General features: G+C 43.6%; 1 protein-coding gene across 1 annotated transcript; it reads right to left on the reverse strand.

Annotated features, from left to right (window-relative positions):
- Positions 1 to 2,426: 2,426 nt before the first annotated feature.
- Positions 2,427 to 24,255, reverse strand: LOC115857898 (polyadenylate-binding protein 4). Its single transcript, XM_030865351.2, is given in 4 exon segments — positions 2,427 to 2,516; positions 2,780 to 2,910; positions 3,024 to 3,117; positions 24,226 to 24,255. Coding segments are annotated over 4 exon segments (345 nt in total).
- Positions 24,256 to 24,653: the final 398 nt, after the last annotated feature.

The raw sequence follows: 24,653 nt of genomic DNA on the forward strand, positions 1-24,653 counted from the left end.
GTGGGATCTTCCCAGACTGGGGCACGAACCTCTGTCCCCTGCATCAGCAGGCGGACTCTCAACCACTGCACCACCAGGGAAGCCCTAGAGTTCCCTTCTTAATCAGTGCTACTGATGGCAAGGCTCCTAGAGCCCTTCACAAGGGGCCATGGCCACGTCAAGTCAAGCCCTACCAACACACAAGCCCTGGCCCTTACCATGTGCTTGATTCTCTTGACTCTGCCTCTGCCCATTTGGTTCTCTCCTTTCTCCATCTGGAGGCATCCACCTGTCCTTGTTGGAGGTCCTGCTTACCCCTCAGAGAGGTGCCATGGCCTCCAAGTCCAACAGTTGACTGAAACACACCCTGTGACTGTAGTCACGTGTGTGTCTGTCTCCCTTTTTGACAACAAGATCTGTGTCTGCTGTGTTCCCAGAGCTAAGCAGTGGATGCAAACACAGCCAACCTCAGCATCCTTAGGCCAAACCAGAGGGGTACTGCTCATAGAAATGAGGCTGTGAGATCTGATTACAAGATCCCCTTGTGAAACTGTCTCTACTCCAGACCAACAGGTCACTCTTGAGAGGAACCTGACCAGGTGTCCTTTATGTGGATATGGTATAATATATATATATATATTGGATATGGTACAATATATATATATATATTTGGTCTTTGTCCCCAGTACCTAGCACTGAGCCCCTAAAACCCCTGAAATTTCCTGAATGACAGGAGGGCCTTTTTGTTCTTGTTAATAAATTTATTTATTTATTTATTTATTTTTGGCTGTGTTGGGTCTTCATTTCTGCTCACGGACTTTCTCTAGTTGTGGTGAGCGGGGACTACTCTTTGTTGCGGTGCGCGGTCTTCTCATTGCAGTGGCTTCCCTTGCTGTGGAGCACGGGCTCTAGGCACGCGGGCTTCAGTAGTTGTGACACATAGGTTCAGTAGTTGTGGCTCACGGGCTCTGGAGCACAGGCTCAGTAGCTGTGTCGCACGGGTTTAGTTGCTCCGCAGCATGTGGGATCTTCCCGGACCAGGGTTCGAACCCATGTCCCCTGCCTTGGCAGACGGATTCTGAACCACTTCACCACCAGGGAAGCCCTAGGAGGGCCTTTTAAAATTCATAATGAACCCTTTTGACCATACCTGAGTTTACCCTAAGGTGGTGATGCATAGTGGGGTCCTGTATTAGTTAGGGATCTTCAGAGAAATAGAACCAATAGGAGAAATATATATACATCATATAGATACATATGGAGAGATTTATTATGAGAACCAGGGGAGCCAATTGTATAAATCCCAGTTCAAGGGCAGGAAGAGATGAATTGAGATGTCCCAGCTCAGTCATTTAGGCAGATGAAAGGGCTAATTCTCCTCTCCCCCACCTTTGGTTCTGTTCAGGCCGTCCATGGACTGGATGAGACCCACCCACCTTACAGAGGGCAATAGCATTACTGGGTCCAGTTATTCAACTGTTAATCTCATCTAGAAACACCCTCCCTGACACACTCAGAAACAATGTTTAGCCAATATCTGGGCACCTTATGACATAGTCTAGTAGGTATATAAAATTATCCATCACAGGCCCCTAGATAGCTTCCAGATGGGGGCTGGTCAGCACAGGAACAAACCACATGATTAGAGGGTTGGAACTTTTCAGCTCCAACCCCTGACCTTCAGGGAGGGGAAAAGGAATGGAAATTGTGTTCAATCACCAATGGCCAATGATTTAATCAATCATGCCTAGATAGTGAAACCACATGTAAAAATTCTAAATGCGGTTTGTTTGGGGAGCTTCTGGGCTGGCAAACACATGGCTGTGCTGGGAGGGTGGTGTGCCTGGAGAGGGCAAAGAAGCTCCGCATCTCCTTCCTCTGACACCTGGCCCTATTCTTCTCTTCCATTTGACTCTTCCTGAGTTGTGTCCTTTATAATAATCTATAATCATAAGTATACCTCTTTCCTGAGTTCTGTGAGTTATTCTTGCAAATTTTCAAACCTGGGGGGCGTGCGGTTCATGGGAACCCAAATTTGTAGTTGGCTGAGCATAAGTGTGGGTAGCATAGGGACCCCATTTGTGGCTGGTGTCTGAAGTAGGGGCAGTCTTGTGGGACTGAGCCCTTAACCTGTGGGGTCCGTGGTATCAGAACTGAATTGAAATGGTGGGTCTCCGCTGTTGTCAGAGAATTGTAGAATTGATTGGTGTCAGAAGAAAACCACAGTGGAAACTGTTGTTTGCCCTTTATAATTCACAGCTTATCCCCTCCTTTCTCTAACTTCAGATGACAGATAAGGCACAAAGGTAACAGGATAAGTGGGCAGGATAAGCAGTAACAGAAGCAGGGCTCTCTCCGTTCCCTCCTCCTTCTGCCTTTTTAGGATGATGATTGTAAATCAAAACCATCGCAGGAAATGAAATAGCCAAACACACATTTGTCCTTATCTAAGAGGTAGCAGCAGCAACAGCACCCACCTTCTGGGCAGCTTATTTCTTGGCATGATGAGCCTGTAGGACCGCCACAGCTTCATCCACCTGTGAGAAGCTCCAGGTGGTCAGTGACACCTGAGGAGAGCCCCTCCGCCCCTCCCTGGCACCCAGGCCCAGCGGTGGCCTCTCCTGGTGCTGACCGCTTTCCCAGATACCCACGCGCCAGCAGCCCTCAGGTCACAGGCGAGGCACGAGGAGGTCACAGGCGCAGCAGACCCTTCTCTCTGCCGCCCCTGGGTGCCCAAGGCCACCCCGTGTCCTCCTGAGCCGAGTGAGCGGAAGCCGCGGGGGTCTGGGAACCTGCTCACCTTGGAGCGGAGAGACTCGGGGGACTCCAGCATGTGCAGCAGCTCCGAGTTGTCAATCTCCAGCAGCATCCCCGTGATCTTCCCAGCCAGGTTTGAGTGCATCGTCTGGATGAGCGGGAACAAACGTTCACCTGTGGGAAGGTATTCCGTGAAAAACCCAGTGGCATCCCAGTAGAGAAGGGAGCTGGTGTCCAGGTCAGTAGCAGCTCTGGCCCCCTCTTCTGCAAGCACGTGGGTCACTCACCCAGCATCTGTTTCTGTTCCTGCGGGGGTGCTGCGGCCAGCATGGAGGCGGTCAGCGGCTCCTGCCCCTGCACGTGGACCGCAGGCTGGGGTGCCTGGGAACCAGGAGAGGCGGCGGGCTAGCACCAGGGAAAGGACACTTGACAGTGGTCGAGGTTAGGACAGTCCAACCATTCAACACCTGAATGCTACCACTCAGCACGCCAGGAGAGGAGGACGAGAGGTCCCTGTGCAAATTCAGTCCACTGAGAGGGGAGTGGTGGGAATATAAAACCTATATAGATTCCTGTGTACCTATTCAGGTATGTAATACAATGCAGTACGGTCAGAAAGGGGAGGTGAAGTGAACCCATAGAGAACACACCTGCTCTTTGTCAGGCCGAGTGCTAGGCAGATATTTCCTCAGATATTTAGTCCTCATAAACTTTTTCAGGTAGAGATTATCACCCAATTTTACCCATGATGCCCAATGAGGTCAAGTCATTTCCTCACATTAGCAAAATAAAAACTGAGTATTGAATTTGTTTATTGAACATACAAAGTTATAGTAACTATCTTTAGCAGTACAACTTTTTTCTAAAGACCCCGTTATTTCCTTTGGAGGGACTCCCAGAAAGGACTGGGCCCAAGGGCATGCATTTCAGACCAGTTATAATTATTATCTACCATACGCCCTCTCTCATAAAATGCTCTATAGAAACATGAGATGTTTCTAGACATCAATGTCTAGATGCTTCTGTGGGGTCAGTGATGATCTGGGGCATAGAAGCAGGACCTTGCAGGCTATAGAAAGGATTCGTGCATTGCAATGTTTGAGCCCAATTAAAAGAATTCTAATAGTAATTGCTTCACTTGTGAAGAAGAATAAATCCAAAGGAAAGGTGTAAAAAAAAGAAAGGATTCGTATCTTTTCAACAGGGCATTACATTTTGGAACTCCCATATTTAGAGAGCGTTAGGTAGGTGAAGTGAACGAGACAGTGGGCCACATCCGTTTCTCTCCTGCATTTCTGAAGGGAGTAGTTAGACACTGTGCTCACATTTAGCACAAGTTGTATTTAATTTTTTTTTGTATCTACTTTTTAAAATCCCCTTTCTCCTACTACAGAAGGAGCATTTTGAGAGCAGAGTCTATGTCAGTTTGTTTACCACTGTGATGCCATCCCACTCACAATTCCTTGGCATTTAGTGGAGTTTTAATATCTGATGAATGAAGCATGGGATGTGGGCTGCTGACACTGGGTGCATTTCCGTGGAGCAAAAGTCCAAGGAGGAGCACGGGCATGAGTGGTGGCTCGGGTGCAGTGGGAACCCCTAAGGAAAAGAAAAAGCCAACTTAGATCCCACCACTCTTGGCAACCACGCTCTCCAGGAGTCTTCCTTTGAGTCAGTGTTTATATCATGGAGCCTGTTTGAAGGACTAGAAGTTAAAACATTCTCTGTGCTAGCTATGGACTTTTTTCTTCACTGGCAGCAGGAGGGACAGATGTCCAGGTATGCCAGAACCTAGAGCTTGTGGCCACTTTTCCTTCCTTTCAATATCATCTCATAACACTGGATTCAATGCTCATAGCAGCACTATTTACAATAGCCAAGACATGGAAATAACCTAAATGTTCATCAACAGATGTATGGATAAAGAAGATGCAGTATACAGATATATAGAAGTATATATACAATGGAATACTACTCAGCTATAAAAAAGAATGAAATAATGCCATCTGCAGCAACATGGATGGACCTAGAGATTATCATACTAAGTGAGGTAAGTCAGACAAAGACAAATGCCATATAATATCACTTGTTATGTGGAACCTAAAATATGATACAAATGATCTTATTTATGAAACAGAAAGAGACTCACAGATATAGAAAACAAACTTATGGGCTTCCCTGGTGGTGCAGTGGTTGAAGTCCACCTGCCGATGCAGGGGATGAGGGTTCGTGCCCCGGTCCGGAAAGATCCCACATGCTGCGGAGCGGCTAGGCCCGTGAGCCATGGCCGCTGAGCCTGCGCGTCCGGAGCCTGTGCTCCGCAATGGGAGAGGCCACAACAGTGAGAGGCCCGGGTACCGCAAAAAAAAGAAAACAAACTTATGGTTACCAAAGGGGAAAGTGGAGGGGATAAATTAAGAGTTTGGGATTAGCAGATACAAACTACTACATATAAAATAAATGACAAGGCCCTACTGTATAGTACAGGGAATATTATACTGTATATTCAGTATCTGGTAATAACCTATAATGGAAGAGAATAAAATATATATATATATATGAATCACTTTGCTATATACCAGAAACTAATACAACATTGTAAATCAACTATATTTCAATAAAAAATAAACAATTGATAGTGTCCAAAAAAAATTGTCCCTTGGATTTGGCAATCGTTTCTTAGATAAGACACCAAACGTATAAGAAACCGAAGAAAAATAGGTAAATTAGACTTCATCAAAATTAAAAATTATTGTGCATCAAAGGACAATATCAGGAGAGTGAAATGATAACCCACAGAATGGGAGAATATGCTTGCAAATGATATAGGTGATGAGTCTCCTGTCCAGAATGTGAAAAGCACTCTTAAAACCCAACAACAAAAAGGCAAACAACCCTATTAACAAATGGGCAAAGGACTTTTCTCCAAAGAAGAGATACAAATGATCAAAAGTTCATGACAAGATCAATGTCATTATATCACTTACATGTGGAACCTAAAAAAGCTGAACTCGTAGAAACAGAACGTAGATTGGTGGTTTTCAGGGGATGAGGGGGTGGAGGAAATGGGGAGATATTGTTCAAAGGGTATAAACTTCCAGTTATAGGGTGAATAAGTTCTGAAGATTCATTGTTAATAATACTGTATTATATACTTGAAGATTACTAAGAGAGTAGATTTTTACAAAGATTTATTATTTATTTATTTATTTTATTTATTTTTGGCTGTGTCGGATCTTAGTTGCAGCATCTTCATTGAGATATGTGGGATCTCTCATTGCGGAACCGGTCTCTTTGTTGTGGCACACGGGCTTCTCTCTAGCTGTGTCGTGACGGTTTTCTCTCTCTAGTTGAGGCGCGCGAGCTCAGTAGTTGTGCTGCGTGGGCTTAGTTGCCCCGCAGCATGTGGGATCTTAGTTCCCTGACCAGGGATCGAACCAGCGTCCCCTGGATTGTAAGGCAGATTCTTTACCACTGGACCACCAGGGAAGTCCCAAAAGTAGATCTTAAATGTTTTCACAACAGAAAAGAAATGGTAATTATGTGACATGATGGAGGTACTAGTTAACTATGGTGGTAATAATTTTGCAATATATAAGTGTTGTAAATCAAGACGTTGTAGACCTAGGACTTACACAATGTTACAGGTCAGTTATAGTTCAATAAAGCTAAAAAAAATCAATGTCATTATGTCATCAGTCATTAGGGAAATACAAATCAAAACCACAATGAGTTACCACTTCATACCCACTAGGATGGCTATGATTGAAAAAAGAAGTGAAAACAAGTGTCAGCAAATATGTGGAGAAACTGGAAGCCTCATACGTTCTTGGTGGAATGTAAAATGGCGCAGCCACTCTGGAAACAGTTTTGTGCTCCTTCAAAAAGTTAAACATAAAATTACCATATGACCCAGCAATTCAGAAAGAAAAAAAGAGAGAGAGAGGGAAAGAAAAAATATATGAAGAAATAATGGCCAAAAAATGTCCTAATTTTAAGGAAAAACATTCATTTACAGATCCAAAGAACTCCAAGTAGGATAAACATAAAGAAATCCACATTTGGACACATTATCATCAAACTGTTGAAAGCCTAAAACACAGAAAATTTTGAAAGCAGCAAGAGAAAAACAGCACATCGGAACTCACCAAAATAAAACTCGGCCAAAATAAAAAGTAAAAAAGGGGAATTACCTGGTGGTCCAGTGGTTAGGACTTGGTGCTTTCACTGCTGAGGAACTGGGTTCGATCCCTGGAACTGGGTTCGATCCCTGGTCAGGGAATTAAGACCCCGCAAACAGTGCAGCCAAAAAACAAAAAAAGAACTCTTAAGTACAGTTCTGACAAGCCTTTTCTCAACAGAAACAACAGAGGCCAGAAGGCATTTGAATAACATAATCAAGATGCTGAAAGAAAAAAAAAAAAAAAAAACTGTTCACAAAAGTTTCTATGTCTAAAAAAATTATCCTTCACAAATGGATTATTTTTTTAGTTTAAGTAAATTGAATTTAAAAAAATAAATGAAGATGAAATAAAAACTTTCCCAGATAAACAACGACTGAGAGAATTCATTGCTAGCACACCTGACTTACATGAAATATAAATAAAGTCCTTCACAGTGAAAGGAAATAAGACCAGTGGTAACTTGACTCTACAGAAGGAAATGGAGAGCACCAGAAAAGTGACATATGTGGGTAAATATAAAGAACCAGAGACTTCCCTGCTGGCACATTGGTTAAGAATCTGCCTGCCAATGCAGGGGACACGGATTCGAGCCCTGGTCCAGGAAGATCCCACATGCCACAGAGCAATTAAGCCCGTCTGCCACAACTACTGAGCCTGCGCTCTAGAGCCCGCGAGTCCAACTACTGAGCCCACATGCCACAAGTACTGAAGCCCGCGTACCTAGAGCCCGTGCTCCACAACAAGAGAAGCCACTGCAGTGAGAAACCCGTGCTTACCGCAACTAAAGAAAGCCCGCACGCAGCAACGAAGACCCAATGCAGCCAAAAATAAATAAATAAACAAATTTATTTTTTAAAAAAAGAACTGTACAGGGACTTCCCTGGTGGCGCGGTGATTAAGAATCCGCCTGCCAATGCAGACGACGCAGGTTCCATCCCTGGTCTGGGAAGTTCCCACATGCTGCAGAACAACTAAGACCATTTGCCACAACTACTGAGCCCTCATGTCACAACTACTGAAGCGCGTGCACCTAGAGCCCGTGCTCTGCAAAAAGAGAAGCCACCACAATGAGAAGCACGTGCACCGCAACGAAGAGTAGCCCCCCTTGCCGCAACTAGAGAAAGCCCACGTGCAGCGACGAAGACCCAATGCAGCCAAAAATAAATTAATTAATTTTTAAAAAACTGTACAAATATATATTCTCTTTTCTCCTGTTAATTTCTTTAAAAGATATAAGATTTTATGAACCACTAATTATAACACTGTATGTTGGGTTTATAACATATATAGATGTAATACATGTAACAATAATAACACAAAGGAGGGGGTATGAAATGAAGCTATATTGGAGCAAAGTTGCTATATTTAACCGTTTTTAAGCTAATATTAACCTAAAGAAGATTATAGTAAGTCAGGATGAATACTGCAGTCCCCAGAGCAACCACTCTACTTACAAATATAGTTTGAGTGAGTAAAATGGCTGAAGTTCTTGAGTGAATTTGGATGACTCAATAAAATACCATTTTAAAAAAATCAACAAATAAATTTAAATGGTACTCTAAAAAATATTTTAGCACAAAAGTAGGCAGTCAAAGAGGGAAGAGAAACAAAAGAAAACAGGATAAATATAGAAAATAAATAGCAAAATGACAGGCATAAAGCCAGCCATATGAATAACTACACTAAAAGTGAATAGACTAAACAATTCAATCAAAAAGTAGAGATTGTCAGATTGGATTTTTTTAAAAAAAGCAAGATTCAATTATATGCTATCTATTAGAGACACAAATCAGATTCAAAGACACAGCAGGTAGAAAGTAAAGGGATGGAAAGAGACCATGCAAATTGTAACTCTAACAGAGCTGAAGTGGCTGTGTTAATATCAGAAATGTTACTGGCAATGAGAGGAATATTTATAATGATAAAAGAGTCAAGACATCAGGGAGATGTAACGACTATAAATCTATACATACCTAACAAAGAAGTCCCAAAATACATGAAGCAAAAACTGATAGAATTGAAAAGAGAAATAAACAATTATAGTTTTGGCATTTCAATACCTCACTCTCAATGATTGATAAAGGATATATATCCTGAATATATAATGTACTCCTACAACTCAATAATAAGAAAATATATTATCCAATTTAAAAATAGGCAAAAATTTGAGTAGACATTTAACCAAAGAAGATATGAAGGTACAAAGAGCTAACAAGCAAATGAAAAGATGCCCAAGATCATTAATCATTTGGGATACACAAATTAAAACAAAAATAAGATACCACTACACAGTCACTAGAATGGCTATAAAAAAAGATAATAACAAATGTTGGTGAGGGTGTGAAGAAATTGGAGTCCTTATATATTTCTGATGGGAATGTAAAATGGTACAACCACTCTGAAGAGTTTGGCAACTACTAAAATTTAAACTCTATTTATGACCCAGCAATTCCCCTCCTAGGTATCTATCCAAGAGAAGTAAAAACATATGTCTACACAAAGATTTGCACATGAAGTGTTCATGGGACCATTGTTCATAAATAGCTAAAAAGTGGAATCTATTGAATATCAACTGGTCAATGGATAAACAAACGATAGTATAGCCATACAATGGAATGCTATTCAGCTATATAAAAGGATAAAACTTACATGCTACAACATAGGTGAACTTCAAAAACACAATGTAAACACAATCACAAAAGGCTACATATTGTATAATTCATTTTTATAACATGTCCATAAAACAAATTTATAGTCACTGAAAGTAGATCAGCTGTTTGCCTGGGCCTGGGGGTGGAAGAAGGGACTGACTGAAAATGGGTACCAGGGAACTTTTAGGGATGATGGAAATGTGCTAAAACTGGGTTGTGACTTACAGTTGTCAAACTGTAAATATACTAAAAATCATCAAAGTACACACTTACAATGGGCATATTTCATGATATGTATATTACACCTCAATAAAGTTGTTTTAACATTAATCACATTCAACAGGTACAGAAAAATCAGCTTTGGTTTTCTTATCCATAATGGAGGAGTAATAATAATCATTTCTACCTCATACAGTTGTTGCAGCATTAAATAATTCATACAAAATGCCTAGCAAATGGCAACAAGTGAATCACAATCATTGTTAGCCGTTATTGGTCAAGAATAGGCTATGTTCTAAACTGGGAGGTAACAGGGTTAGATTTGTCTTTTAGAAAATCACTCAGGTTGCAGAGTGGTGAATGAATTGTTGAGATGGAGGTGAGGGAATGATGTGTATACAGTTCTGCTCTCTGCCTCTTGCCTGTTTGCAGGCAAGAGACAATGTAACCTGAAGTAAACCAGAGGCTGCAGAGGTGGAGACGAATGAGCCAGGAGGTGGGACAGAAGGGGCTGGGAGGTCACTAGGACGACTCCCCGGCTTTTGCCTTGATGACTAGGTGGCTGGCAGTGCTGTTTCCTGTGGTGAAGGAACAAGTGTGCAGGAGTAGGGATGGATGCTGGTGAAGGGTGTGCTGAGTGTGAGATGGAGGTCGAAATTCGGGAGTCTTTGGAGCTGACATCATGGAAGTGGACAGGTGAGGGCGAGCAGAGGAAGAGGAGAATGAATAGGAGCCTGCGGAGGGCCAGCAGAGGAGGAGGAGGGCTTGGGCAGAGGTGGCAAATCAGATGCTTGGGCAGGATTTTCTGACAGACATCTGTAGTGAGTTTGGTCAATTCTGTGTTTTGTTTTTGTTTCGTTTTGCTTGAAAGGTGCTTAACATGTTCTTTATTGAGACATAATTCATGTACCATAAAATTCACCACTTTAAAGTGCTCAATCAGTGTTTTCTGGTACATTCACAAAGGTGTGCAATCATCATCACTATCTAATTCTAGAACATTTTCATCCCTCCCCCTAAGATGCCCCATACCAATCACTCCCTGTTACCCCTGCCCCCCAGCCCCTGGCAACCACTGATTGACTTCCTGACTCTGTGGATTTGCCTATGCTGGATATTTCATATAAGTGGAATCGTATAGTATGTAGTCTTTTGTGATTGGCTTCTTTCACGTGCATAATTCTTTCAAGGGTCCTCCATGCTGTAGCATGTGTCTGTACTTCATTTCCTTTAACTGCATAATAATCTGTTATATGAATATACCACATTTTATTTATCCACTCATCAGTTGATGGACTGTGGGCTATTATGAATAATACTTTTATGAACATTCTTGTACACGTTTTGTGTGGACATATGTTTTCAATTCTTTGGGGCATATACCTAGGAATAGAATTGCTGGGTCATATGGTAACTCTGCATTCAGCTTTTTGAGGAACTCTAAGTCTGGTTGTTTCACTTACCAGCTGTGTGACCAAGGACAGATTGTTTCACTGTTCTGTGGCTCAGGTTCCTCATCTATAAAAAAGAGACAATAAAGGACATTTTTGCCGTTTCCTAAGCAATTGAACCATTTTACATTCCCACCGTTCATGTATGAGGGGTCCAGTTTCTCACGTCCTCGCCAACACTTGTCATTGTATGTCTTTTTTGTTATAGCCAACCTAGTTGGTGTGAAGTGGTATCTCAGTGTGGCTTTGATTTGTATTTATCTGAATATTAATGATGCTGAGGATGGCCATGGTGTTTTCCTATGTTGAGATTTGCTAGAACATATCATTAGGGTTTTTTTTCCCCGTTAGGTTGTTTTCTTCCTGTTGATCTACAGAGATTTTCCAGATGGAAAGCTGATTTTTCCTATATTATAGTTCTTATGTTATTTATTAACATGGTCCAATGCCCCCATTCTATCATCCTGTAGGATTGATTGTGCCCTTTCTGTCATATATCGTCTCCAGTGTTTTTGGTCTGTATCTGGGCTCTCTACCCCTTTAGAATGATCCTGAATTAATTCTATCCTATTTAATATCTATAGTTTAATAATAAATTTTTATATCTTCTATCTTGTTCTTTTTTCAGAATTACCTTGTATATTCTTGGGTGTTTACTCTTTCGTATGAATTTTATTTTATTTTTTAAATTATTTAATTAATTTATTTTTATGTTTATTTTTGGCTGCGTTGGGTCTTTGCTGCACACACGGGTTTTCTCTAGTTGCGGCGAGGAGGGCTACTCTTCATTGCGGTGCGCAGGCTTCTCATTGCGGTGGCTTCTCTTATTGCAGACAACACACCTAGAGCACACGGGCTCTAGGTGCGTGGGCTTCAGTAGTTGCGGCACACGGGCTCAGTAGTTGTGGTTGCAGACTCTAGAGCACAGGCTCAGTAGTTGCGGCGCAGGGGCTTAGTTGCTTTGCAGCATGTGGAATCCTCCTGGGCCAGGGCTCGAACCCATGTCCCCTGCATTGACAAGCGGATTCTTAACCACTGCGCCAGCAGGGAAGCCCTCATATGAATTTTAGAATCCACCTATCAAGTTACATGAAAAATCCTCATACATTTTTACTGGAATGAATTGAATTTGTAGATTTATTTTAAGGGAGAAGTGACATCTTTATGATAGTATTCCCATGCATAAGCATGTTATATCTCTCCATTTTTAAAATATTCATTTTATAACTCGGAAATACTTTGTATTTTCCTCTGTAACTGTCTAGCATGTTTTTTTTAAAGATATATCCCTAGATACATGATCGTTTTTACTGACATTGTGAATGGTATCTTTTTGCCTATCACATCTTCTAGTTTCTTATTCCTATTACAATCAGTATGGTAATCTGTTGATTTTTGTATGTTGATCTTATGTCTAGTAGCCCTGCCAAACTCTTTTATTAGTTCAAATAGTTTTTCTGTAGATTTCCTAAGTTGACAGTAATATAACCTGAAAATAGAAACAGTGTTGTCTCTTCCTAATTCTTATCCCTTGTATTTATTTCACTTATTACATTGGCTAGGAAGTCGGGATAGTGGTGATTAGTAAGGTGACAGTGAGCAATCTTCCTTTGTTCCTGACTCAATGGAAATGCTTCCAAACTTTCATCTTAAGTATAAAGGTTAGGTTTGGGGTAGATACCTTTTAAAAGTTCCCTTCTATTCTCAATTTGCTAAGCATTTTTATAAGGAATCTCTGTTTCATTTTTTTGAGAAGTATTTTTGAGTTTTTGAAAGGATCATCTGATTTTCTCCTTTATCAGTTAATTAGCAAATCACAGTGATTGATAGATTTCCTAATGTTAACTTATCTTTCTGTGAGTAAAGTGAAAATTAATATCGGACCTGGGCTGATGCAAGCCTGCCTGACACTGAACTTGGTCTTCCACAATAATGTTTCCTTAGAAACAGTAGAGTTAAGATAAAAGGGGGTAATAGTGTACACCTCCTTTGTTGTGTGCTTAAATTTTGGGGAGTTGTCAATGGGCTTACACATCCAAAATGGTGTAAATTATTGGTGGGAAATAGAGGCTGCAGCTTCTATAAGTCAAGGTGACCCTCACACACCTTGGCTTTCCTGTACATGACCTGTGGGTAAGTGACAAAAGAATCTGTGTACTTGGGTAGCTGCTGGGCCTCCCAGGAAGATGAAAATGGCATCTCATATATCCTGCTTTGTATTCTAGATTAAAATCTATTTGTGGGACTTCCCTGGTGGTCCAGTGGTTAAGACTCCATGCTCCCAATGCAGGGGGCCCGGGTTCCATCCCTGGTCAGGGAATTAGATCCCGCATGCCGCCAACTAAAAATTCCGCATGCTGCAATGAAGATCCCGCACGCGGCAACGAGGGTCCCATGTGCCACAACTAAGACCCAGTGTGGCCAAACAAATAAATAAATATTTTTTAAAAATCTATTTGTGTCTCATGGGTCTGATCACCAACTTGAACCCATAATCACAGTGGGGGTACTGCACCTTCCATTCCGGTGGTCGTGATATATGATTTTTTATAAGTTGCCAGATTCTATTTGTTAGCATTTTATCTTAGGATTTTTGCAAATATATTCATGAGTTTGGGCTAAATTTTCTTTTCTCATACTAGCATCCCAGATTGGTTTGGCATCAGTTATATAAGTCTACAATTCTTATCTGCAATTCCAAAATTCTAAAAGTTCTGAAAACTAGCAACAGGTTTTCTTTGGGGGGAGGGGGTACATTTTCAGCAAACTCACCTGGCCACTAAACTTGATCTGTGAGACTATTTACAGTTTTTATTTGTCCCACTTAGTATGTTTTATGGCAGAGATATGAACATATTTAATTGTAGGGGACTGGTCCCCTCTGTGCTGAGGGTGTTTATACACAAGTTACACACTGCATCATCTTTCTAAACTTCCAAACCCCAAAAAGTTTAAGATGAGGATAGTGGCCCATTTTACCGTAATAAACTGGTCAGATTTTCCAGGTTTTTTTGTGGGGTTTTTTTTGGCGGGGCGTTGGGAAGCAGTGTATTTGAAATAGTTGGCATAAGATAGGGATAATTTGTTTCTTTAAAGTGTGGAAAACTTGTTTGTGAAGCCAGCTGGCTTTCATGGTGTGTGTGTGTGTGTGTGTGTGTGTGTGTGTGTGTGTGTGTGTGTGTGTTATTGGTGGTGGCGGGTAACTTATTTTTCATGGCAATTAATTCTTTGGTGCCATTCTGCCCTGCATTACGCAACTGGGCCAAGCCTTCCTGTTTCTCTTCAAGGAAGTCTGATATTTCAGTTCAAAAATATTGGAGTCACTGAAGACCAGTTGTTATTGGGCAATTTGATTTGCAGAAACTACTGCTTTTTGGCTGGACAATTTGGGAAGAAAGAGGCTTTCAGGGATCTATTTAGCAGGGTTATGGAGACAATGTTTTAATTTTACCTCTAGAGGGCAGTCATAGATCATAAATTGGTAGGGCTGTTCTAAAAACCATTACCTAAAAATAGATTAAACTGAGTGCCCCTTTTGGTATGTATTATTTCCCTCACTTTACAGATGAGGAAACTGAGCCTTAGAAAAACTAGGTAATTTGCTTATTTTACAGCAGTTTTAAGCAGCATAAAGCAGATCTGGGATTTTAACCTCGATCTATTTCCCACTAAAATCCATACTCTTAACCACACTATATTCTCATTCTCTCTCTTTCATTCTCTCTCTCTCTTTCTCTTTCCTTTCCTTCCTCCCTCCCTCCCTCCCTCTCTCTCTCTCTCCCTCTCCCTCTCTCTCTCTCTCTCTCTCTCTCTCTTCCCAATAGAAACAGTATATCAAACTGGTTAAATGTACCAAACTCTTAACAATTCTCAAGTCAGTCTGCTTGACTAGGGAGGCTGGGCCTCAGTGAGTACCTGTGGGGCATAATGGCATCAGGAATTTGAGTCCCATGAAGAGTAAGGCACCTAGCAACCCTACCAACCTCTGGCTCTATTGCCAGCTGTGTGACCAAGGGAAAGTTACTTACTTGCTCTGTGGCTCAGGTTCCTTATCAGTAAAAATGAGGGGATAAAAGGAAATTTTTGCTGAGTCTTGAGCATATGCGGTATACTGCATGACTCGAGCCTGTATTGCTAATAAAATGCAAGAAAACAATCAGTCAGGGTCCCAAAAGAAGGAACCAAAGTGCATCCCTCTTGGAGAACTGATCAGAATCAGCAGAAAACAAATCAACAACAAACACAAAAGCCAGCCTGGGGCTTCCCTGGTGGCGCAGTGGTTGAGAGTCCGCCTGCCGATGCGTGGGACACGGGTTCGTGCCCCGGTCCGGGAGGTCCCACATGCCGCGGAGCGGCTGGGCTCGTGAACCATGGCCGCTCAGCCTGCGCGTCGGGAGCCTGTGCTCCGCAACAGGAGAGGCCACAACAGTGAGAGGCCCGCGTACCGCAAAAAAAAAAAAAAAAAAAAAAGCCAGCCTGATGATGAACTTGTTATGTTTGTGATCTGTGTCTCAGATGTACTACTTGGACTCAACCTACTGGACCTACTGGGTCAATAAAGTCCTTGAAAGCCACAAATGGAATTGGGGCTCTGCTTCATTACAAGCCAAACAGTCCTGTGCCGACAAGCTAAAGATTTATTTAACCAGCCAGTCACCTCTCCTTATATTTTACAGTGACTTTTGCTCTTAGAAGCCCATCCTTGTCTTTGGACTGGGAGTCAGTCTTCATGCGCCCTGTTTTTCCTTGTAGATTCCCTACCTGAGAGTAAACCCTCTATGCTTTAGCTAATCATCCTGAGTTGTTTGCTAACATTTCATCTGAAGACCCAATCTTACATGGTCTAACTTCTGTACTAGATCAAGTTTCCCTGCCTTACCCAGCAGTACTGTCAGTTTAATCACTGACCACATATCAGTATTCATTTTTTTATTAGGAATTAGAGTCCCTATCTCATGAGATTATTTTGATGATGAAATGATACATGTAGGGCACTTCGAACAAAGCCTGAGGTGGTAAGATCTCACTAAGTGCTATTGCCTTTAGTTCAACAAATTTTTTTTTTTTTTTTTTTTCGGTACGCGGGCCTCTCACTGTTGTGGCCTCTCCCGTTGTGGAGCACAGGCTCCGGACGCGCAGGCTCAGCGGCCATGGCTCACGGGCCCAGCCGCTCCGCGGCATGTGGGATCTTCCCGGACCAGGGCACGAACCCGGGCACGAACCCGTGTCCCCTGCATCGGCAGGCAGACTCTCAACCACTGCGCCACCAGGGAAACGCTGAGCAGAGATTTTAATATAAAGAATTGTTACCTAGGTATAAAGTTATTAACTAGTTAACTGACAATTCAAGAAAAGAACAGTAAGGTATCTTGGAGGCAGCAATTAAGGAAGCATCTACTGCCCCTTAGGCTGGGAGAACAAATGGAAGATATTTAAATTATTAAAACTCAAGCTTAGCGGAGTGGCCCTGCTGAGCTGAAACTCAGATTTCTGAGGAGGGGGGACTGTTCAGCTGTTGCTGGATTTTCTGGGTGAAGCACAATAAGGTTGGTACGCAAGTGTTGGAAATACTGCAAACTAGATTCAGCATCCTGCCCAGGAAGGAAGTGTTGCGGCCAGGGCGAAGAAGCATTGCTGGAGGATGTTCACAAGCTCAGGAAGCCCAAGGGAAGAAACCAGCTCCTTCTTCCTCCTCCAATCTTGTAGCCCCCTCACGTACCGCCTATTCATAATGCCTAAGAGGAACCTGCTTTTGGCAAAGCAGAAATATGGTTACTCTGGTCCCTGCCCCAGCATCACAACGTAGAGTATAGAAGGGTGGGTTGGAGCTAACAGAAAGCAGATTCTTTAATGGCACAATCCGTCCCTTTGGCTATTCAGCATCCCTATGTACCTTCTTCACATATTTGAACTTCCTTAAGAAAATTAAAAACACTCTATTTTTCTTTCTAACAAGGTACAACTGTCCTTCATTCAAACGAAGACATCTAATTCTCTACCCTGAATGAGGAGATGCAAAGTTGCCATAATCATTGTATAATCAAATCATCTTTGAGTGACAGGCATACCATCCATTTCTAAAACATGTTAATTACTCCTCAAATTCAGCCTTAATCCCAACTGATTATTCATTTGAGCTTGTCATTCCCTCTCCGTAGGCACCCTAGGGCATTCAGAAGGATTCATCCCACACCATGGTCCTTGTAGTCCTTACTAGTGCCCTAAGACCAAGCGAAAGAGCCACTCTGTCAAATAGCCCTTTCAATAGGCACTTCATCACAATCAACCACAGGTGAAAATTTGATCCATCATGAAGTCACTGCACACCATGGATTGCTAGGATTTCCCATCGTCAAGGAGGTCAGCACTGAGTTCAACTCCAAGAACACAACCAAAGCATTGTCCAAAAATTCCTCTTCTGGTACCAATTTCTCAATCAGCTAGGGTCCAATGGGGGGACAGAACCCCACCAGTTATTTGAACAGAGAGAACTGATTATAAATCATTGCAAACTAGATATACAGTTGTTAATGAGGTAAGTAAAAGAGCAATAAAAAATACACCAATTTATCATAGACATAGCAATTGGAGGAAGCAGCTACCACCCGCAGGGTCGAAGGAACTAAGAGAAGAAGTGTGAATAATCAAAACGCTTGAGCATAGAGGAGGGGCACTGCAGAGCTGAAACTCACATCCCTAAGGATGCGTCACTGCTTAGATGATGTTGGTGTCTCTGAACCTGGAAGAGGGTCCCACGGGGCTGAGAACCAGACGTCTCGGGGACAGGGCACTGGCCAGCTCATGCTGGTATCTCGGAGAAGAGCACCATGGAGCTGTCTCTGCAAGTGATGGAGATTGTGACTGGATGCAGCTGCTGCTACAGGAAGGAACTGCTGTTATCAGGGATTAGAAGCATCCCTGGGGTGATACTCAGAAAGTGTAAGCCATCAGAGAGCCCATAGGAAACCAAAAGCAAGTTTCTTCTGCTACCACCGTCCTTGCGTGTTCTCTCTCCCTGTGTATTAATCACGTCTTTTAATTTCCTGTTATTTGTTGCTTGGGCATTCTGGGGCCTTACTGACCTTGGAGGGATTGCTTCTTCCAAGGCTAGCTAACATCCCCTTTAGAGATGGCAAACAACTTGCCTTAGAGCGTTCTTTTCATATGCAAACCAACTGATCCAGAGCCCATGATCCCAACCATCTCCTCTGTTGAGCTCTCACACTCTGGGCCACTATCCATCCACCCTAATCACTCCAAGGCCAGGCACCAGACAACTAAGGACAGTCCCTATACCTCAGAGATCACTGAAATTATTCAAACTAGCCAACCCTAAGCCTGCTTACCCTGCCTTGCCTGTTCCTTCCAGTGAAAACCACAATAAAAACTCTTGCCCGTGTTTATTCCTCACCCCTTTTGCCTCCTGACCCACCCTGGTGCTTCGCCATGTGACCCTGAGTGGTGTGCCATGCCTCCTGTTTCTAGGGAACTGAGCAAACTTCTTCCTTCATGATGGTCAATTCCATATCTGTGTGTCACACAGATTAATCAAATCCCAGGTACGCTTAAAACACCCTGTAGCATCCCTTCATGACAGAGCCTAACAGGAAGCCAGTTCACAAAGGAGAAATGTGGGTGTCAAGAGTCCCAGCTCCAGCCTCACAAGGGAGAGTACAGAAAGGAGAGTTTGAAGCAGAGAGATAACAGCGGACGCTCTGGCCAGTGTACAAGTTAAATAAGGTCTGTTTACGAAGCAGCTTCTAGTCTATGACAAAATTGTTTATGACTGGACAGTAACAGTAGAAAATTGCACCTTTGAGACATGCCTCACCTGAGATCACCACATAGGGAAGGCCAGCAGAGAAGGCCTGCGAGAGCTAGGGCCGGAGGAGGGCTTGTAACATAAGATGGGGCTATCAAAGAAGGCTTCCAGGAGTGACACTGAGCAAACTCCAAAGAAAGGGAGGGAATGGGCTATGGGGTTGTCTAGGAGCCATGTGGCTATCTGGGAGCAGATCATTTGGGTAGTGAAAATAGTAAGGGCAAAGGCCCTGAGAAAGGATGACCCTGTCTTCAAGAAAGGACAAAGAGGCCATGTGATGTTCTTTTTTTTTTTTAATTTTAATTAATTTATTTATTTGGTTGCACTGGGTCTTAGTTGCGGCAGGCAGGCTCCTTAGTTGTGGACTCTTAGTTGCGGCATGCATGTGGGATCTAGTTCCCTGACCGGGGATCGAACACAGGCCTCCTGCATTGGGAGCACGGAGTCTTAACCACTGTGCCACCAGGGAAGTCCCGTGATGTTCATTTTATGTGTCAACTTGGCTAAGTCATGGTGCCCAGTTCTTTGGTCAAACGCCAGTCTAGCTGTTGCTATGAAGACATTTTTGGGGACGTGATGAACACTTAAATCAGTCAACTTTGAGTAGAGCAGATGACCCTCTGTAATGTGGGGGGACCTCATTCAACCAGCTGAAGCCCTTAAGAGCAAAAATTGAGTTGCCCCTGAGGAAGGGGGAATTCTGCCCCCAGACTACACAGAACTTCTGCTTGAGTTTTCAGCCCCCAGACTCAAGACTACAACATCAGCTCTTGCCTGAATTTCCAGTCTGCTGGCCTGCCCTGTAGATTATAGACTTGGCCAGCCCCTACAACAGTGTGAGCCAATTCCTTAAAATCCATCTCTCTCACCATAGTTATAATATGCATCCTATTGGTTCTGTTTCTCTGAAGTACTCTGACGAATACAGGCCAGGGTAGCAGAAGAGAGTGAACAGTGGGGTGAGTCCTATGAAATGGGGCCAGAGGTGAGGATAGGAGGGAGGACCCCATGGTGTAGGGCCAACAGGAGGGCTTTGGCCTTTACGTGGGCTGGGAAGTCACTGGAGGGTTCTGAGCAAAAGGGTGACATCATCTGACTTGTGTGTTCAAAGCTTCTCCTGGCTGCTGTGAGGAGAATGGACTGCGGGGCAAGGCCGGAGGCAGGGAGGTCACTGCAGGGATGGACACGTGGTGGGGACGTGGCGGGGTCAGGGGAGAAAGGGAGGTGGCAGTGCAGGTGGTGAGAAGTGGAGAGATGCCTCTGAGACATTTGGCTGTTGGGTTTTCGGATCTGGACTGCAGCGGTCTGGGCTGGAGGTGTAACTCTGGCAGCTTTGAGCCGGCCTCACCCATGACCGCACAGGGAGGCCGCGGAGCTCTGCCCAGCACCAGGGCCTGAGTTCTCCGCTCTGCACCTCAAGTGTGGCCTGTGTCCTAGGGAGGCTGCTGCAGCGCCCCCAGCTCCCCACACGGGGGCTCCCAACAGAAGCACCGACCTCCATGCCCGAGGCGGGGTGGGTAACACCCAGGCCTCCTCCCCACTGTTCACAGGTCATTGCTCTGCAGGCCACGGTTACTCACAGAATATAGGAACAAGCCTGGAAAACCCCAAACCCAGTTTTCTATTAACCCAGTCCTGAGTGAGGACCAAGCAGGCAGGCCTGGTTTTCTCAGCAGAGCTGGTTTCTGTGAGTCCAGGGAAGGCAAACAGGTTTCATCTCACGTGCCAACCTTGATGAGTTAAGCTTGGCTCTGGATAGAGCTGTCTTAAGCAGAGGGAAGGTGTGTGGTCATCCGTCAGGAATCTCTCAGACGTGGGGGGGCGGCAGGAGAAAGGAAGAGCTGCTCTTCAAATACCTGTGACACGAGTGTGACATTTAACACTGTCTTTCCCTCAAAGCAGCCCAGGTGGGGTATCTGAGGATTGGCCTCGGGGTGGTAGAGACAGCTGAAGCAGTGGTGCAAGTAGGGAGAAGCTTGTGTGCAGCCCATTCATTTGTTCAGCAAATAATTTTTACCTGCCTACACGTAGCAGTTACTATGCTAAGTGTAGGGGATGAAAAAGTGGAAACAAGCCTACTCTGTAAGCCTGCTGTTTTAGTCAACTCGGGCTGCCATGACAAAATAGCACAGACTGGGTGGTGTAAGCAGCAGAAATTTATTTATCACAGTTCTGGAGGGTGGAAGTCCAGTTCAGTTCCTGCGGAAGGCTCCCTTCCTGGCTTTTGGACAGCCACCTTCTCTGTGTTCTCTTCTTCTGTGTTCTTGCGTGGACTTTCTTCTGTGTGTACATTTTGTGGTGGAGGGGGGAGATAGAGAGAGATCCCTCTGTTCCTTTTCTTTTCTTTTCTTTGGCCGTGCGACTTGCGGGATATTAGTTCCCCGACCAGGGATTGAACCTGGGCCCTCAGCAGTGAAAGTGCGGAATCCTAACCGCTGGGTCGCCAGGGAATTCCCTCTCTCTTCCTTTTCTAAGGTCACCAGACCTATCAAAGGATTAGAGTCCCACCCTTATGACTTTATTTAATCTTAATTACTTTCTAAAGACCCTGTCTCCAAATACCGTCATATTGGGCATTAGGATTTCAACTTATCAATTTTGTGAGGATAAAATTCAGTCCACGGCACCTGCCCTCATAGAGATTACGGTCTCATGAAGATTGACAACTTAACAATATAAACAAGTAAACAAAAATATAATTACAAGTCCTATTAAAAAGTAAACAGGGTGCTGTGATAGAGAATAGTAGAGAGGGAGAACCTAATTTCTACAGGGCGATAAGTGCTCTCTGAGGATGTGACATTTAGATCTGGACCTGAAGGATTAGAAATAGTCAGCCGTTCAACAAGCAGGTGAAGGATGTTCCAGGAAAAGACACCCACACGTGCAAAGGCCCTGAGGCAGGAAAGAACTTGGTATGTTAGGGGAAGTGAAAGCACAATTTTGGCTTTTAAAAGATCACTCTCGGGCTTCCCTGGTGGCGCAGTGGTTGAGAGTCCGCCTGCCGATGCAGGGGACACGGGTTCGTGCCCCGGTCTGGGAAGATCCCACATGCCGCGTAGCGGCTGGGCCCGTGAACCATGGCCGCTGAGCCTGCGCGTCCGGAGCCTGTGCTCCGCAACGGGAGAGGCCGCAACGGTAAGAGGCCCGCGTACCGCAAAAACAAACAAAAACAAAAACAAAATAAAAGATCAGTCTCATTTCTGTATGGAGGATAGACAATATAGGAACAAGAGTACAGGAAAGCGAACCAATTCCAAGGCTATTGCCCTCATCCACGTAAAAGATGATGCCTGTTGGAACTAGAGCAATAAAAGCAGAGATGGAGAGAAATCAACTGCTTCTAATATACATCAGTTGAAGGTAGACTTGATAGGATTTGTTGACTGATTAGAGTTTGGAGGTATTAGAGGGAAGTGACGAGAATGATTCCTAGGTGGCTGGCCTGAGCCACGAGATAAATAGTGGTGTCATGTATTTATATGGGGACGTCTGGGAGGCGTGGACGTGGCAGGATTAATCAAGAGTTCTAATATGGATGTGTGTGATTTGAGATTCCTATTAGATACCTAACTGAAGAGCCCGCAAACGGGGCCAAGGTGAGGCCAGTGAGTTACAGGAAAGGTGTGTTACAGAAGGCTATGAGGAAAGTTTTTCAAGGAGGAGTTTGTTCGACTACATTGAAAGTTGTTGAAGGGATTAAGAGGGACAAGAATATAAAATTGCTATTGGATTTGGTAGAGTGGAGGGCTTTTGTACCCTGGACTGCCTTTAGATAGGAGACGAACACTTTCCATTTTCATGGGGGCAGAAGAGATGGATCCAGACATGAGTGGTTTGTAAACTTGGTGATAGAAAGACAATGGAATTCCTCTTTTTTCCTAACAAAATGCCAATATAATGAGCTGTGACCATTAGTCAAAAAAGGCATATGTGATCATTAAAATGCCATCAAACACATTTTAAGTAATACAAGCTACAAGACCAACCTGTGACTATAAACAGGGCTTACGTAACAGTTGTGATGGTGAGAAAAACCACCATGGATGTTCCCAACACCAGATCTCACCGGCTGAACATCTCCAGTCATTCAGAACTTCAATAAATGATCGGAGATGGTTATTAGTTAGGGTGAGTAACGTTAGCTGCTGGAACAAACATCTCCAGATGTAAATGGCTGAATTTAATAGAAAGATATTTCTCATTCATGTCACCATCCGATGTAGGATGGTAAGGTCTTTGCTCTGTACGGTCATTCAGAGACCCAGACTTCTCCCATCTTAGGGTTCTGCCTTCTTCTAGGTCCTTGAAATCCTCTCCATTCATCTGATAGATGGAGAGGAGAAAGGATCATGCCTGGGAGGTCTGTATGAGGAAGCGAGGCATATCACTTCCAGTTCTCAGTCACATGTCCACCCCCAGCAGCCCCAGCTGAGGTCCCCATCAACACCAGCATCAAGTACCCAACATGAGTGTGAAGATGTCTCCAGATGACTTTCGGCTGTCAAAATTTCCCAACTGAGGCCCCAGACACCGAGGAACAGAGATACACTTTCCCCCACTCCGCCCTGAACGAATCCCAACAATTGAATAAATTCTAATTCCTTTTCCTATATTGGCCATCGTGTTTCCATTTGTATGATCCAACCATGATCAATATCAACTCTGGATTTGAACTGAACATAATTGCCGTTTCTGAATGGTGCAAGTGCCACACTAGTTGGTTCTGGATCTTTCAAGAAAACAAAACCCTGCTGACTTACTACTTATACCAGTGTTAGAACACAGCCACAATAAAACCAAAGTAAAGGGTCAACTATGTAGAATCACTAACAAGTGAGTAATTTGAGGATAAAGATAAACGGATGATTCCTCTAAAGCACAGAGCAGAGTTCTTCCTAAAGAATGAGCAATGCGGCGTGTGCTGTGGACGGGGACGTGAGCGAAGCAGCAGAGTGCCATTGGTGTTCCTCAGAAGTGGCTATTTAAGAGGCCCGTTTATCAATGGTCATGACGGTATCCAATGAACGGATGAGCTTATATTATAACATATTTATAAATAATTAATTGTACTATTTATTGCAGTTGCTGCTTGCCATTTGCCAACTGATATCTTAGTATTTCAATATTTCATCCACTGTCACAGGCTTCACAGTGCATACCTGTCCCGCAGCCCCATTAGTGCTCACCATCGTTGGGGGCGGATGGCAGGGCGAACTGGTGATTTAGTTGGAGGTCTTCCCACCTGCAAATTCTCCTTTCAGAATTCAAATTGTAGAAGCATTTCATTTGTTCTTTTTAAATGGGAAAAACACTTCCTGGACGCAGGCAAACCCTGTGTCCTCACCCCATGCACAGCTGGTTTATTCTGGGGCCCTTTCTTTCCCATCCAATGCTCCTCACCCAAAGGCACCAACCACCCTGCTTTTATTTCTCCTCGTTTGGCCTCCAGTTTCCCTGAACTGAAAATAACTAAGATGGACAAGTCAGCAATTCTCAAATTTTAGATACACAAATGCAGATTCCCAGGAGTCACCCCTGAGTTTCCAATTTTGAGACAGTAAGACTTTCTCCAGGTCACTTTGAGCCC

The sequence above is a fragment of the Globicephala melas genome, chromosome 1 (assembly GCF_963455315.2).
Source record: "Globicephala melas chromosome 1, mGloMel1.2, whole genome shotgun sequence".
Lineage (NCBI taxonomy): Eukaryota > Metazoa > Chordata > Mammalia > Artiodactyla > Delphinidae > Globicephala > Globicephala melas.